Source organism: Palaemon carinicauda, chromosome 32, assembly GCF_036898095.1.
Source record: "Palaemon carinicauda isolate YSFRI2023 chromosome 32, ASM3689809v2, whole genome shotgun sequence".
NCBI lineage: Eukaryota > Metazoa > Arthropoda > Malacostraca > Decapoda > Palaemonidae > Palaemon > Palaemon carinicauda.
In genome coordinates this window covers 76,821,647-76,838,408 of record NC_090756.1, presented here as the reverse complement: position 1 = coordinate 76,838,408, position 16,762 = coordinate 76,821,647, and the positions used below count along the sequence as shown (strand labels likewise).

Sequence of the window (16,762 nt, the reverse complement as noted above, 5' to 3'; positions counted from 1 at the left end):
TTAAGTTTTCTTTGAAGTAAAATTTAACTGAGAATCAAATAAATTGATTTTTGTTAACAATATTAATCCAGTTGAATTTATTAATTGAAAAAAAATTGTCCACACTAACTACCTTTATATCATTTTCATACAAATATATTGTGAAATTTTAACAATTCCCAGAGATTATGTTTATGTTGTCAAGAGATTAGGTACCGTGTTCATTACAGAGAGAAGCCAAGAAACGTCAGCAGCGAAGGAAGCAGATGGCCATTGAGGAGGAACTGGAGGATTCTGCTTTACATGCGGCTCAGGATGAAGTGCTGTTGGCAACTCCCGACGAAGAAAAACCAGTCCCTCCGGCAACAATAGATAAACGCAAGGTCAGTATCAAAATAGAAAAATGGTTGCCGAGTAATATTTAATATATATATGCTGTTTTTAACTTATCATGATAATTTGTTCCTACGGGACATACAATTCATCTTCCTTTGATAGGGAGATTGTATCAGCGCGAGCTTGAGATGGTTGTTAGAATCATTTAGCGACAGGTTAAACTAATGGTGGAGGGTGCAGGAGAGAAGCCCCGCACCCCTCATCATTCTGGATAGCTCACTTTTGTTTCGACCGCTGACAATTACTGATGTACTGATAGCTCTTGACTGAAATTTTCATTTTCTTTTTGCAAGAAGTAATAACCGGTTATTAGATTGAAAAATTAAAATGAATAATCATGAGCTTTGTATTTGTTAGGGAGCAGTTGACATTTATGAGTAAACTGACTATCCACACTCCATCTGTGCCTTATGTAGTTCAAGTTGTGGCTTTCTGTACAGTGGCAGGTGTACACTCTAAGGGGGAACAGGAGAGCTAAGCCTTTGCCCGAGTCTGTTTGAGCAATGCCCAAGAAGACACTGATGAACTCTTTTGTTGCTTCGGTCTCCTCAGTGGGTGTTTCTGCCTATGCATACACCCCGGGTTTGGTCCATGGGGATTATACGTCAGGAGGAAAGAGACCTCAATCTACATCTATAGGCTTTTCAGGTTTTGGGGTGGGTATGATGTACCTTCAGTGTTTGCTGCACCATTGAAAAAGCTGGAAGCACTTCACCTGTCTCCATGCAGACCCAAGACAACAGGTTTGACCTAAGGAGGAAGTCTTGGGCTTCCTTATTTCTTTTAGGTAGGCCTTCCATGGCTTTGTTCAGTGAGCTTATACCTAAGGCTTCTCCCCAAGTTGTCCCCCATGCCAGTGTCCCTCTCAGTGATGGTATTGGTGGTACCACCAGTCTCAGGTGCCTCCAGGAGTCCTTCCCCAAGCCTAAGAACACTATGAAAGAGGGCTGCTGATGGCTTAAAAGGTAGACCTATGGGGTCTCCAAAATCCCCCATCCTTAGCTTACAAGTATGGTGAGGTTGTAGCAACCAAAGGAATTAACATGTTTGAGTAGGACTCGATCTAAGTCTGGCAATCCCCAGACCAGGACGTTACCAACAGGCCACCCCAACCAAGTGATCAAGGTAGGAGTTTGGAAGTGCCAAGCAACCTTCACAGCCTTCTATTTAAGGGATCCTACTTAAGTTCTTGGCCCTGTGGTGGCTACTCAAGTAGTTTTGTAGCCAGCCTAGCGCCTACACGGGATGGAAAACATCTTGTTTAGATAACATGTCAATATGAGTCTGTAGGAAAGGTATAATGACTGGCTTCTCTACTTCTTCTCTCCTTCTCTGCATTTGGAGATTAAGCGGTTCTACTGTTTGACGTTGGATCTAACATTGATTGTGGTAAGCTATAATTCTGAGCACCATTCTTATTGGACTAGATTTCTGTTATTATAATTATTATTTTTATTGTTATTATTATTATTATTATTATTATTGTTACTTACTAAGCTACAACGCTAGTTGGAAAAGCAGGATGCTATAAGCCCAAGATCTCCAACAGAGAAAATAGCCCAGTGAGGAAAGGAAATAAGGAAACTACAAGAAAATTAATTAACAATTAAAATTAAATATTTTAAGAACAGTAATAACATTGAAATAGATATTTCATATAAAGTATAAAAACATAAAAAAAAAGAGGAAGAAAAATAAGATAGAATAGTGTGCCTGAATGTACCCTCAATCAAGAGAACTCCATCTGAAGACAGTGAAAGGCCATGGTACAGAGGCTATGGCACTATCCAAGACCAGAGAACAATGGTTTGATTTTGGAGTGTCCTTCTTCTAGAAGAGCTGCCTACCATAGCTAAAGAGTCTCTTCTACCCTTACCAAAAGGAAAGTAGCCACTGAACAATTATATTGCAGTAGTTAACCCCTTGAGCGAGGAAGAATTGTTTGGTAATCTCAGTGTTGTCAGGTGTATGAGGACAGAGGAGAAATATGTAAAGAATAGGCCAGACTGTTTGGTGTAAGTGTAGGCAAAAGGAAAATGAGCCGTAACCAGAGAGAAGGATTCATTGTAGTACTGTCTGGCCAGTCAAAGGACCCTTTAACTCTCTAGTGGTAGTATCCTTAACGAGGCGGAGGATGATAGAATGAATAACAAATCCATTTGTCATCATACGCCAGGTATTTTATTCCAGACTGCACCTCCCTTTGGGAGAGATGGATCCATTCACTGACTAAGCACCAGGTGCTAACCAAGCACTGGCCAGTACCTATCAGCCTACTCATCCGTGATGGGCAGTTAGAAGTCATCTCCCTGGCTCTCTTACAAGACCAGCGACACTTGAGGTATTCTATGGAGGAAAAATAATGAACTAGTTTGGTCCTAGAAGTACTTCATTCCACCAATAAGTGAGTCTCCCTATTTTATGAGACGAAAAGTTTGTATACGCTTAGGAGCAAATGAAAATCTGAGTCTCTTAAAATTAAATTTCCCACCTCAACCACCCATGTTAGTTCTGAGCCATAAGTCAAAAGTGGTTGGGGATACTCATCCGCACTGACTGCCTGTAATTAGATACCTTGTTAACAAGGGCAATAACCATTCCATGTCTGCTTAAGACTTTCCCTATTTTTTAATACAAGTTACTTTTAAAGATTTTATGCGTCACTTCATCTACATTCTAAAACCTCCAAATGAATTCTTCCTACGTTGAGGGGCTAATCATTGCTTAGCAGCTCTTGCAAGGCTCCATCATTTAGTATGTGAATTAAAGTTAAAATTGTCATTTAAAAAGACTATAACAAACATTATATAGATGAGCAAAATTTCTGTTAATGCAGGTTTGGTTAAATGTTCGTTAACAAAGTTTGTTTTGTAAGTGAATGGAAACAGTTGATGATGTAACCAGTTTTCTTTGCAACATTTTGCAGATAGAATTGGAAGTTCTGGACACATATTCCCGTACACGGAAACCTCCTGGGGAACCCAACATTCTGCTTGAGCTATCAGAATCCAGTCCAGTGACCAAAGACAGTAATTGTCCTGATGGAGAAAAGCGTCGACGTCAGATTGTTTCCAAATCTCGTGTATCTGTCAAGGTAAAGTTGGATCAATGATATAGGTCATATTTTTACTTATTTTCATTATTTTTGGTTCTAGGATTACTGTATGCCTTTTCCCTTTTCAGGTCTTGATTAACAGGAAGTTGGTAACCCAGACACCTCTGATAGCACTTGGCAATGACTTCACACTCCACATCAACCAGTCGTACCGTATGGGGCTGTCCTCTTTCCCCCACAGCTTGTCCTTAGAAATTGTGGAAGGTTCTGGTCTTAGAGAAGCTCAAGTCGCGGTAGTTTCCCTTCCGATACCAAGCAAATCGATCCTTTGCAATGATCAGTTTTCCTTAATTGATTTTCTTGGCACCCAGGTAAAATAACTCAATTTTGAATAGAATTTATAAGAGCAATTTTATATTGGTTTTGAAATGCTCTACATGTTTTCAGTAAATGTAAATGTTTTTGAGAGTAATGCTGGATTTTTACGTCATAATTGATGATTATTGAATACTTTCAGCAAGTCAGTTGCAGTCATACTGGCATTGGCTGTGGGCAGCCAAATTCAGATTATGGGTCATCTTTTACGAGGGGGACTATCTGGTATCATTTGAGTCGGAACAGTGAGGATGAAGCGGAGACAGCTCACCCTGCAGTTCCATCTTCACAGCCAGTGGAACTGACATCGGTGGGTTGTTTGAGAATTGTTTTTACAGTATATATGATAGACATTTGTTCATGTGTATTTGCTAAAGATCCAACCCTTGTGTTGTGTACCTGAAAGAAGGTTTGTTCCTATGTGGCATACAAACCCCCATCTCTAATGAGGTGTATTGAATTAAAGTGAGTTAGAGTTTGTCGTTAAAGATAGATAACAAAAAATTATCCAGTTGTTGAGGGTGTGGGATGAGTAGCCCTGCCCCTTTCCCAGTCACGGAGCCTTCACTTTTGGTTCAGCATCTGACTTGTACACACAAACTGCCAGCTCCTTCCAAAGCTTTTTCATTTTCTTTCTCTCTTTTGGTAGTGATTGAGTTTATTATGAGATAGAATTGATGTAAGAAGTTTGTGTTTGCCAGGGAAGGGTATAAGCTGCAACCGGTTTATAGCTAAACTGGCTGTAGATCCACACCCAGTTATCCATCTTGTAGGGTGCATGATTTTTCGCAATCATCCCCCTGCACTGAATGTAGGTCGTGGCCTTTGATGCAGTGGCAGGCACATACCCTGGAGGGGCAATGCTCAAGAAGACTCTGGTGAAGTATTTGTCTGCTTCGGTCTCCTCGGGGAGGCAGTTGAGTTTTTCTGGTTTTGCTAGGGCGTGGGAAACCTTGTGTATTTGCCGCACCCCTTTGGAGGGTGGAAGCTTTTTGCCAGTTACCAAGCAGGCTGTTGATGATGATGTTTGACCTAACAAAGTCTTCCTTAGGCCTTTCAGGTAGACCCTCCATGACTTTGTTGAGGGAGTTAGTAGCTAAAGCTACTTCTCTCTTAATACCCCCTTTGCAAGTGTCCCCAGTGATGCTTGTGGTGAAAGGCGTGGTGATTCCCCCAGTGTCAGGGACCCTGTTGGTCGCCCAACTCTAAGCCAAAAAAGGCTTGAAAGTCTGGTAAGGTAGCTCATAGCCAAGTAGGGAATGTGTAGGTGCAGTGAGGTATTGCTTCCGTAAGAGGACGTAAAGGTAAAGCAAACATTAAGGTAAGTGTTACCCCTGTTCCCTAGATTTCATCAATTTCTGATCTAGCCCCATTGATTCCCACCCATTCCTCTGTGTCCATCACCATGACCCTTGTGCCAGGGGGCCTGGGTGAGACCAGTTACTCATCCCTCTGTGTCAGTCATTGTGCCTCCGGCACAGCTCATAGTGGGGTCTCGGGGCTTTGTGAGTGTGCTTTCCCCTTTCCCTGTGTCAGTGTGCCCCAGTGTTGTGGCTCCTGTTGGAACAACCCGTGTGGTTTACCCACCCCTTGGGGAGCATCATCGTTGATGGTCACTCAGTCCTCGAGTGCTCTGCTTGCAGAACTGGGAGCAAAGGCCAGGAAGAGGAAGTAGTGAGTGAGCGGTTCTTCCTCCTCATTCAACTCTGAGGTTGAGGAAATCCAGGAAGGCCAGCCGTAGTGACACCACATTTCTTGCGAGCCCGAGTGGTTTTCGGCCATCAGATCCAGCCAGCCTGGACAGAAGTGTACGGCCCTGAACACTTTCTGTTCCAAGGTTGGTGGATGAGTTCGGTGACCTCCATCTCCCTTTCTTTCATGATGCTGAATGCCTGCTCTTCCCTCTGCCGATGAGTTGTCACTCGGATTGGTAGAGATGATGGCACCATAAGAGGCTGTGCAGTATTCTTAAATTCATTTCTGAAGCAGATCCTCTGAAAGCTATTTAAATTTTATAAGGACATCTTTGCTTTTATCATATTACATTGAATATTTTTTTTATTCTTTAAAATTGAATATACTTTTAGTATTTGTTTATAACAAACAATATCGGTGTCAATAATCTTTGATGTCAGAATGCCAGAGAACTCAAAATCAATCAACCATTAGAGGCTGTACTTGAGCACATGCGCACTTTGCTAGGCTGAGAATTTGGGATGGAGGGATTTGTTCCCCATGCCTCAGAACAGTAGGAGGAATGCCTGGTACTTCTCCCGGTTCTGCTGGATTGCGTGCCAGGACTTCTCTTCCCATTGCCATTGGCCTGTCCTGGCCTTTGTCAGCCCCTAATTATTTACCTGGTTCTGTCCTTGGTGTGGAGCAGAATCTCTGGAACATGGTGCCTCACCCTCAGCCCTGGCAAGGGGTGAGGGTGTTCAAGGACAGTATTGCTTGAGGATACCTGTTAGCGGTCCAGTACCCGTGGAGACAGACCACCCTGAGTCAGAGAGTTTGTTCGTGAAGGTCCTTGTCGTCATACATAAGTGTAACGGCTTGGGATAGGCATGTGTGTCATCTCTTTCTGGGAGAATCTCTGTTATTCATTTACACTTTGGTGCTCTTCAAGGATCGAAGCCCTCGTTGTTGCCATGGTTGGATCTAGTGAATTTGGTCTTGGATTGAGTGAACGATCGGATCTGTGGATCTATGAACTCAGTCCAGTTGGTCAAGCAAGATACTGCTGCCACTCTTCAGGCAGCAAAAGTTCTACACACCAAAGAACGATGCATCTCCATCTGAGCATGTTGACCCATAAGAGAAACTAAAAGGCATGTCATTCACAGCCTCTTGAGTTGGTGTCCATGGAGGCTTCGGACTTGGCCTTTCTCCACGCTGTCTCCTGGCTTGGCCAGTAGTCAGGAGTAGTGACATACTTTGCTAAGTTGACGAGGTTATCAACCATGGAAACTTTGGAGAAGTACAAGAGTCTTCTGCTGTTGGGGAGGAAGGTGGACAGCTTCCTTTCCCACTAAGCAGCAAACCTGTGGGCTAACTGGTTTTTGAAGAGTCAAAACGCTGTAATTTCTTGCTTATCAAAATAGGTTAACCCTGAGGTGTCATTGACAATGCGGTACTTGTAAGTGTGTGATGCCACATCTTCCTTGCCATAGAGTTGTGTGCAAGCAAGATGGAATCATGGAGGACTGCTTTGCAGGACTCCCTGATCCGGTGTGCTGTCTAATTCAGGGGCCCCAACCATTCAAAGGTGGCAGCGGCCAAACCTTCTGTTGCAACCAAGCCTTAGAGATCGGGATCGAGGGTGGACCCTGCTCCCGCTCAGAGACACCAGTCCGGAACTCCTGTGACCTCTTTCCGAAAAAATTCTGCTCGTGCACAGCCCTTTCGGGCACCCCAACTCGCTCCTATTAAGAAGGGTAAGGGTGGAAAGAGGTTATGGAGATGGAAATGCTGATGCCAGCATTCTCCCTCTCCCTTTGCCAAGAGTTGGGGGAGTCCTGTACCAGCTCAAGACTCTGTGCTATGGAATGTGTATGGGTCTCCTGGTGTTCACCTTGCTATCCACTTGGGCTCACTCGCAAAGGAAACATCTGTTGATGTATCTCAACGATTTGTTGAGGCAGCTGCTACAGGATCAAGATTGGATTCATGCATTTTGCCTTAATCTGGAGATAGTGATAAACTTGGAGAAGTTGAATCTCATACCCAAGCAAAGGTTGAAGTACCTGCGCATACTGATATATACGGCAGCAGCGAGAGTTTTTCCATCAGTCAATCGCATCAGTAGGCTCATAGAGTTTGCGTGTTTGTTCTTTTCCAAGACAGAAATTCCAGTTTGGCACTGGCAGTGTCTTTTTGGTCTCCTCCCTTTGTTGGAGATGCTTATTCCACACAGGCACCACTGCTAGAGATCCCTTCAGTGGTGTCTGAAAGTTCACTGGTCACCCAACACTGATTTCCTGTTCCATCCTGTTCCAGTGAGGCAGGAGATTCAAGCCAATCTGTCCTGGTGATTTGATGAGGAGAACCTCACCAGGGGAGTGCTACCTGACTCTCTCCCTTTGGACATGCAACTGTTCTCAGTTCTCAGATGTGTTGAAGGTATTAAGAGCACACCTGGATGATTTTCTGGGTTGTAAACCGAAGAAAAAAGGCATCAGCACATCAACGTTCTCGAGGTGCAAACAGCCTTCCTAGTATAGAAAGCATTCCAAGAATGTTTGAGGAACTACAATACCATCGGTCTGAAAATTCTTTTGGAGCAACTGGGTTACTGGGTCCAGTTGTCTTGAAATCCCTTCTGAGCTGACCCAATTGAGGTCCTTTGACCTGTTCTTCAAAACTGGATTCACTATGAAGAACATGGAGGCGACTCAAAATCTTTTCCAGTTGACGTCTGGAGGAGAAGCAAGGCCGGAAAAAGAAAGTGACATAACGTAGAATTCTTTACCGAGATGCTTTTGGCCGGCTTTAGAGTGGCTTTTAACTTATTAGCCACCAGAATATCCTTCTTGGAACTGCATTAAATAGTATTCTTGAATTTTGTACCAAAGGCAAAGTTCTTTTCTCTTTGCGCCAACTAGCCAGGTGTGCAAATACTGTAGGTAATGACCTGAACTCTGCAACCAGAGGAGTTGATCAGTGACTTTGCTAGCTTTGTAAATGCTCTTGATCCAATATTGGGCCTCAAAAGGCATAACTTTGAAGCTGTATGGACCCTTCCAAGCTGGAACCCTTGGTAATGTCAGAAGTGGGAAGCAATAGGGATGTGTTAATAAGTGTCTGTTAGATCTATAGTACAGGTGCAAGACCCTCTGAAGTAATTGGCATACAAGCATGATGCTCGTCATCTTGAATGCGCCACATTGGTGTGTTAAAGATCAGTCTTTTCTTGGGTAAGTCTTACTTCTGTACACTGAATAGTCTGGCCTGGAATTCTAGGAATGTGCATTTTCTATGACTCCTTTTTTCATTATCTTGTTTCCAGGATTTTGATCTGATAAAATGGCATTGTGGGACTGATTTAAGATCCACGATCAAGCATGACCTTATGAGAATATGCTCTGACCCTATCGAGAGACTGTTAAACTTTCTTGAAAACGACGGACGACCTGACCTGAGGACATTCATGAATGAGGTTCTTTGCCTCTGCATGGCTGACCAGAATCCTGGATTTCTTTGGTTTGCAGCCTGTTGTTCTATTTTTTTTTTTTTTTTAAATCCCTTAAGTACCAGGGATTTGGGACTAATTAAATATGAGGAAAACTAGGTACAGACTGAAGAGACTTGGGATGTGTGTGATGCTGGTCTCTTTACTGGTTGTCTCTGAGAATCTTGCTGACTCTTACTGTAGGCCAAAGCTTTTTAGTTCAAGGTTTACTTCTTGTTTAGGCATAGCCTAAATCATTCTCTCCATTCCTTTGTAAATAAATTGCCAACTGGACGTGCATTAGCTTGTAGCATATCCACTAAGGCTATGGGGAAAGGGAATTTACATACCTGATCACTGTATCAACATTATATATTGTCTGTTTTACCTACTTTCAAGACTAGAAATTATTTCAAGTTAAAAGGTTGGCCTAAGTTTTGCCACATTCTTTCAGAAAAGATTCCTAGTCTCCATGAGACTCGTTAAGTTTTATTTTGACAAAACTTGAAACATTGAGGGAAAGATCCTAGATTGTTTAGTTGCGTTAGGACCTCAAAATGTCCTCTCTCCAAGAATATTATGCATTTTCTTGTAAAGAGTTTAAGGACAGAAGCACCCACAGAGAATTGGATTACTGTGAAGTCAAATGAAGGGTGCTATTATAGTATGCTATCTACCGTCGAATTTCTACTACAGTATGCTATCTACCTCAAAGTATGTTATCTACCGTCAATGTTAATCCTCCTGTTTGATGAGGATTATCAAACAGATTACTTACCACCAGTATGTTATCCTCATTGGACTTTAATGATAGTTTAATAATATTTATTGGAAGGATAACATGGATGCATAATTATAAACAGTTTGTAGGTTAGGTTAGGTTGGGTTAGACTATGTTAGGACATGGGTGCATAATTATAAGCAGTTTGTAAGTTAGGTTAGGTTGGGTTGAGTTAGGTTAGGTTAGGCTAGGTTGGGTTGAGTTAGGTTAGGTTAGGCTAGGTTGGGTTATCAAGTCGGTATTGATTCTCGTTATTAGAGGCGGATTAGCAAGTAGACCGTATCCTTAGGGACTGATGGTAGGTATCATACTATAGTCAGAGAGGGGTGGTAGATACAAAAATCGTCGGTAGAAAGCATACTATAATAGCACTAAATGAAGGTTATGAAAATTAGGATTCATGATACAAGAAGTGCTGCTATTTCTCTTTATAGCTGTATCAATCTTTTTGGGGGGAGTTTTAACAGCAACAGCTTAATGATGGACCCACCTTGTTTTTCACCAAGCAATTTTCAAAAGAAGCCTGATTTTCTTTTAGGAACTTCTGGGTATTGGGTTCTGTGAGAGCTGCGGTTAATTTAGTGAAATACTTTTCTTCTTTCTATTAATAATTTGAAAGTTTTCCTTTAAGTTGTATTAATTTCTCTATTGAATATTCAGAGTTAGGAGTTTAGGATATATGTGGAGAAATTTCTAATTATTAAATTTCTTGTTATAATTATTAAGTTTTAGCCCCTTGGGAGTATTCTATTTTATAATTTACATTCTGGATTCGCAAGTTACTACTCTTTCTTAGTTTGCAGTGGAGTTACCAATAAACTAGTTTTTAACAAAGGTAAGTTGTCGGTAATCAAAGTATCCTACGTACAGTAGTACATCGGTTTTCGAGTTTAATCTGATCTGAGAGCGAGCTCGCAACACAAAATGTTCGTAAAGGTAAAAGCTTCTGGTTTCAGTTCCAGAACGTTAGCCAGGCAAGCCTAACCCCCTCCCCACGTTGGCATCCAACCACAGCAGTATCTTCCCTAGTAAACAGCTTAAACTCACGGTCCCAGGCTTGGATCGCTCTGCTGCCATGCAAATGTATTTGATGGTCTCTATCCACGACAGTCTGAAAATTGAAGTGTCTATCTCAAGAGGTCCAAGATATGCAAGACAATTGCACCAGGTGATCCCAAAAGTTTGATTTTGATCACTATTACAGACATCATCAAAGTTGTCGAGCTGATGATGGTGAGATAAGGTGTGCTTACAAGGAGCACTATAGTGATGGCTACCCATTGCTAAGATTTCCTTTCAATCTGAATGCAACGTTCTGACGGATAAGGACAGAAAGGAGGACATATTGTCTAATGTCCAATGGAAGTACAGTAATGCCTCGGGATACAAAATTTAATTTGTTCCGTAGTGGCTTTCGAAACCCAAAATTTTCGCATAATGAAATTGAATGAAATATAGCCAACTACATTTGAATCATTCAATATACTTAATCCAACCTAACCACATGAATTTCATTTCGTATCCTAAGTATTTTTTCATAATATGAGGCAAAAAAGTCTTTGTACAGTAGGGTCCCGAATTATGCGAGAATTTGATCGATCAATGACCTCGTATAAATGAAAAATCGCATATTTCAAAACATACAACTAACAAATAATTACATTTGGGCCATGGCAACCACCAACTTGCCTATTCAAATGTGTTTACCATCCATTTCCAATACTTTCTATATACTATACTGTATTATTTTATACTATCAAATTGTTTTTGTAAATAAATCAAACATTTAATATACTTTAAAGTTGTAATAACTTGAAAAAAAGGTTAAAGTTACAACCAGGATGTGTGTAAACACCGTATATTTCTCGTTATAACAGGACCCAAAATACATACAAATTTCAATGTTTGTCATATCTATTGTATAAGACAACTGGTGAATAGCAAAACCATCACTGTATAGAGTAGCTTTTGTTGTATCATTGAAAATCCTAAATTATCAAAATAAAGGAGATTTCATATCAAAAGTTTCCTAAACACGCCAAAAAGCACAATGAAAAATGACGACCATTGTTTTGATTACGTTTATCTCTGATCATAACGAAGAAACGAACGCATTTACACATCTTTGTATAGGTTAGTTTTATATGATGATTTACCAATGTTGTTCTACTTAATTTTTTTAGAACTTCGAAATAAATGAAAAAACGTTTTCCTTTATGACGCCGCCTGAAACGGAAATTTTCTATTTGTTTACTGTACGCTCCATCTTCGATCATAATAAACAAACGAACGCATTAAACACACATGATCAAAGTGATAACTATTGATATTAAAAGCATTTAGTAAACATTATGTTATTACAAATATTTTACTTATCGTATCCATATCAATTCCTAAAATCGTAGCAAAGCAGGAAAACTTTTTTCATACTTTTATCAACAATAGCAAAGAGCCGCTATTAACAGTATAGTAATTTACGATAATTCCAAACTGTTACGAAAGATAATTGTCCTTTCCATATCCAAAATACTTTTCTTAGCTGCAGTTATAAGTCAACTTGTACCCACCTAAATTATGGAACCATTTGGAATAAAAGGTAAAAGAAGAAGAAAGTCCCAGGCCAGTTTTTAAAGTCATCGAACAATTAGGTCTGCCAGAACGTTCTATATGATAGAGAAGGTGCGAGATTGGAGAAGTAAGGAAAATTTAATCATGCTTGATTTTTAATAAAACTGAACTTTGTGAAACAACAAAGATTTCATTTGTTAGAGAGATAGAGAGAGGTAAGAAATGAGGGGGGTAGCGAAAGGTATCCTAGAGAGAGAGAGAGAGAGAGAGAGAGAGAGAGAGAGAGAGAGAGAGAGAGAGAATGATGGTTATAAATGTAATAAACAATAAATATGATAGGTTATAAGACATTGGTGCTTATGTAATATTAACTGTATAGATGGTTTGAATAAGTTAAGAAATGGTATAAACAATGCTTTGTTATTGTATTCATACGCTCATATTCTTGAGAGCGAGAACTAGACATCAGCTGATCTGATCACAGCCAAAAGTTAAACAAAAATAAGTCGGCAATACTCGATTTATAAAACATTTCCGAAATTTAAAACAAAAGTACAGGGTTTTCTTAAAGCACAATTAACTATATAAATAGTAGCAATTTTCTAGAATAAAGTGAAGTTTCCTAAAAATAGTGGTTTGCTGACGAAATCGGATGTCATATTTTAAGCTACGATTGAAATGGATTTATACTCGGTATAATTTTTTTGTTTTATATTTAGTTGACGGTTTTTAATAAAACCTATTTTGGGTTCTTCATCCACAGTACAGTATATGTAAGTATTGTATAACATCGGAGAGAGAGAGAGAGAGAGAGAGAGAGAGAGAGAGAGAGAGAGAGAGAGAGAGAGAGAGAGAATCAGCTGTTGTAATCGAATGCCATGTTATTGTTTCTTGTACCACTTGAAGCGAGGAAATGATCACCGCAACTAATAATAGTCATGTTAATTTCATTCTTAAACTCGGGTTGTAATATGTGAACTAAGATTTTATTTCTTACACACATACAGAGAGAGAGAAAGAGAGATTTAAGTCTCTCTCTCTCTCTCTCTCTCTCTCTCTCTCTCTCTCTCTCTCTCTCTCTCTCTCTCTCTCTCTCTCTCTCTCTTGGAGAGAGGATTTTATAATTACACCTTGTACTTTACAAAACAAATCATTGTAAAGCAAATCTATACTGTTTAGAAGATGACAAAATATTGCCGACTTGTTACCGAAATTTATGCTATTCACTGCCGATAAACGAACCCAGCCTACGTGTGAAAACCTTGAATACCCACAAGGAAAACTAAAGCTTTTATATATTCTATACTAAATAAAAATAATGCTTGAATATACCTTCATTAACAATACCATTAAAATTATCGAAAGGTTAGAGAAAGATAAAGATTGCCGAGAATGTAACCACAATTCTGTTTACATTTTGTCAGCTGGATTCGCATATTTAAAAGTTGATTTCATTGTTGATATGGAATTTTATCCTTTAAGGGGCTATTTATTATGAAATTATGTTAATAAAATGTAGGATAAATATCGTTTGATAACATTTATTATCAAGCACTGTATTTAGTGCTACCAATATACCTAAAAAGACAATAGATTTGATATATTTTGTAGTGCTTGACTTGCAGACTTTGAACAGCTTTGCAGAAACAATTTATTTTTTCTTAAACTACCGACTCTATAAATGGGGAATCGCATAATTCGAACACGCATAATTCGGGACCCTACTGTATGTTGTTTCGAATGATGAGTTTTTCGTTTACAGCAAACTTTCGTATCCTGAGGTATTACTGTACTATATTCTTGAAATTATTTTCATCTTCTTTCTTGCTTTCATTAAAACATAGATCATTGCAATGAATGTGTTTTTATGAATCCCAACAGACAAAGTAATTTTTTAAATTAGTTGTTTGTTACTGACGAGTCATCAAAGATATTGCCAAAGTCAGAATAAAGATCCTTTTTGTAGAGCCAGGGACAAGTACTTCACAGTAGATGATTGATGATTGTCTGGCTAATATGATTATAGAATAGAAGGATGTGAAAAAAGAATCACTCTGGCCTCAGTCTCCTACAGAACTCTTAAAACATGAGAATCTTAGGTTTTCTAGATTGTTTTGGGAAAGTTTCAGCAATATTTTCCTTGTATAACCATCTGCTTATCAATCAGAAGACCTATGTCTCTAGGAACATTGTGGACTGTAAAATGGGCTCTGTGTGATGGTTTTACAGCAAGATTACTCATATACAGAAAATTTATTTTATGAGTTTTAGATGTACTGACATGGTAAATGATAATACTTTTTTGTATGATATAATTAGCATGGTTATGATCAGAAATATTGATACCGGTTTCATATACTTTGCAGACTTTATTGCTGTTTGTTCACTTCATAGAATATTTAATTTACTTTCCAATTACCTATTTGCATTTATGTAATTTTATTTCATTTAGTTTTAATTATATTAGACATTTGTTCCATAAAAGGTTATACCATTTACCATAGTTTCAGGCATTCTAAATTATAAAGATTTCAGATATTTTTGGCAGAATGTTAATTATAAACAATTTCTTTTATCATCTCTTCTTACACACATACGATTTTACAGGTGACGGACATCGAAAAGACTCATAGTAAGGATGAAGATTATAGTCACATTGATCCAAATGACCCTGGAAACTGCGAGCTTCTTGCCCATTTGCAGGTAAAAACCTATTGCAATTTTTTGAGAAATCTTTTAAAGTTGACTTTAAAGGACAGTTCTCATATGATTATTTTCATTCAAGAATTATTAATGGCAGTGAACTCATTAAATGTTTAATTTACTTGTTTATTTATTTATCTTCTTAGTTTATAAGAAAGTTTCTTCACAAATCCAATCTTTATGATAATCAACCCCTTTCATGGGCCTCAAAACTGTCCCAGGTGCTTTAGTATCTCTTAAAAGAAAGAAGAGAAAAGCAGTTGGTCGTCTGAAGTGTTTTGCAAGTGTAAGCAAATCTAGTCTTGTGTGGTCACGGCTGTTTGTTCAAACACGTCATACAAGCCTTCAACCTTTAGTAGGAATATGACTTCAATGAAACTGGAACAGCCACTTAAACCTTAAACAAGGTAGTAGTAGATTTTGGCGGGTGGCGGGTAGGCTCCGCTCACCCACCAGGTAATGCAACCTTCCTTTTTTTTACGGCCATCGGAGAGTACAGTCTTACTTCTTGGTGTCCTCATCTGGGCGTTTTAATCTTTTGTTTTTCTTATAGATTGATTGATTTGCCTTGCAGTCATGGTTGACGGATATTACAATTGGATAGCAGTGTTTACCAGTACCAGAAATACTACCGCTAGAAAGTTACGGGTCCTTTGACTGGCCAGACAGTACTACTGTACATTGGATCCTCTCCCGTTATTTTCCTTTCGCCTACACATACACGGAATAGTCTGGCTTATTCTTTACACATTCTCCTCTGTCCTCATACAACTGACAACACAAAAATCACCAAACAATTATTTTTCTCTCAAGGGGTCAACTAGTGCACTGCAATCGTTCAGTGGCCACTTTCCTCTTATGGGTGAGGGTAGAAGTAACTCTTTAACTATGGTCAGCAACTTTTCTAGATGGACACAAATCAAACCATTGTTCTCTATTCTTGGGTAGTGCCATAGCCTCTGTACCATGGCCTTCCAATGTCTTGGATTAGAGTTTTTTTGCTTGAGGGTACACTCAGGCACACTATTCTATCGTATTTCTCTTCCTCTTGTTTTGTTAAAGTTTTCATAGTTTATATAGGAGATATTTATTTTGGTGTTGTTGCTGTTCTTAGAATATTTAATTTTTCCTTGTTTCCTTTCCTCGCTGGGCTGTTTTCCCTGTTGGAGCCCCTGGGCTTATAGCATCCTGCTTTTCCAACTAGGGTTGTAGCCTAGCAAGTAATGATAATAATAATAATAATATTATAGTTTCCGTACTCATCATGATCATCTCCTCCTAGTTTTCACTTATTATATGTCCCAGAATTTCATCTGCCTTCATCTTAATCAGTTTTAGAAGTGATCTCACTAGATTTACTCTTCTTAATACCGTGCTAGGTAGTATACCATACCAATCTATGTTTGCTAACGGTTGTACGAGTGTAAGCAGATGAGTGACCTGATGAAGTAACGAGAACATTGGGTGTGGAGTAAATGCCCCCTAAATCTCGATGAAGTCACTGGCAGCAGGGGGAGGAATTGGGTTTAAGGCAATAGACATGATGTCTCTTCGGCTTTTACTTCTAATGCCTGGCGAATGATCTTACTGGATTTAGTATGGACCGGCAGGCGTCACTTGCCTTAGTTAAATAGGCACTGCGCATCACAAGGAACTGGCTATCCTTTGATGAATTTAGCCAATGAATCCTCTGTGGATTTAGTCAGTTTCCGCACTACCTGCTGTTATCCAATACCGT

The 16,762-nt window shown here is 39.4% G+C and overlaps 1 protein-coding gene across 2 annotated transcripts in view; it reads left to right on the top strand.

Annotated features, from left to right (window-relative positions):
• Positions 1–16,762, top strand: part of LOC137625784 (coiled-coil and C2 domain-containing protein 2A-like) — a 165,625-nt gene that overhangs the window by 71,231 nt on the left and 77,632 nt on the right. For both annotated transcript variants that reach the window (XR_011040898.1, XM_068356673.1), the window contains exons 10-14: positions 210–362; positions 3,302–3,469; positions 3,559–3,801; positions 3,948–4,115; positions 14,929–15,024. Coding sequence is in view for 1 of the 2 variants with exons in the window: in XM_068356673.1 (XP_068212774.1) it covers positions 210–362; positions 3,302–3,469; positions 3,559–3,801; positions 3,948–4,115; positions 14,929–15,024 (828 nt within the window). In the remaining variant the exon portion in view is untranslated. The remainder of the gene's footprint in view (positions 1–209; positions 363–3,301; positions 3,470–3,558; positions 3,802–3,947; positions 4,116–14,928; positions 15,025–16,762) is intronic.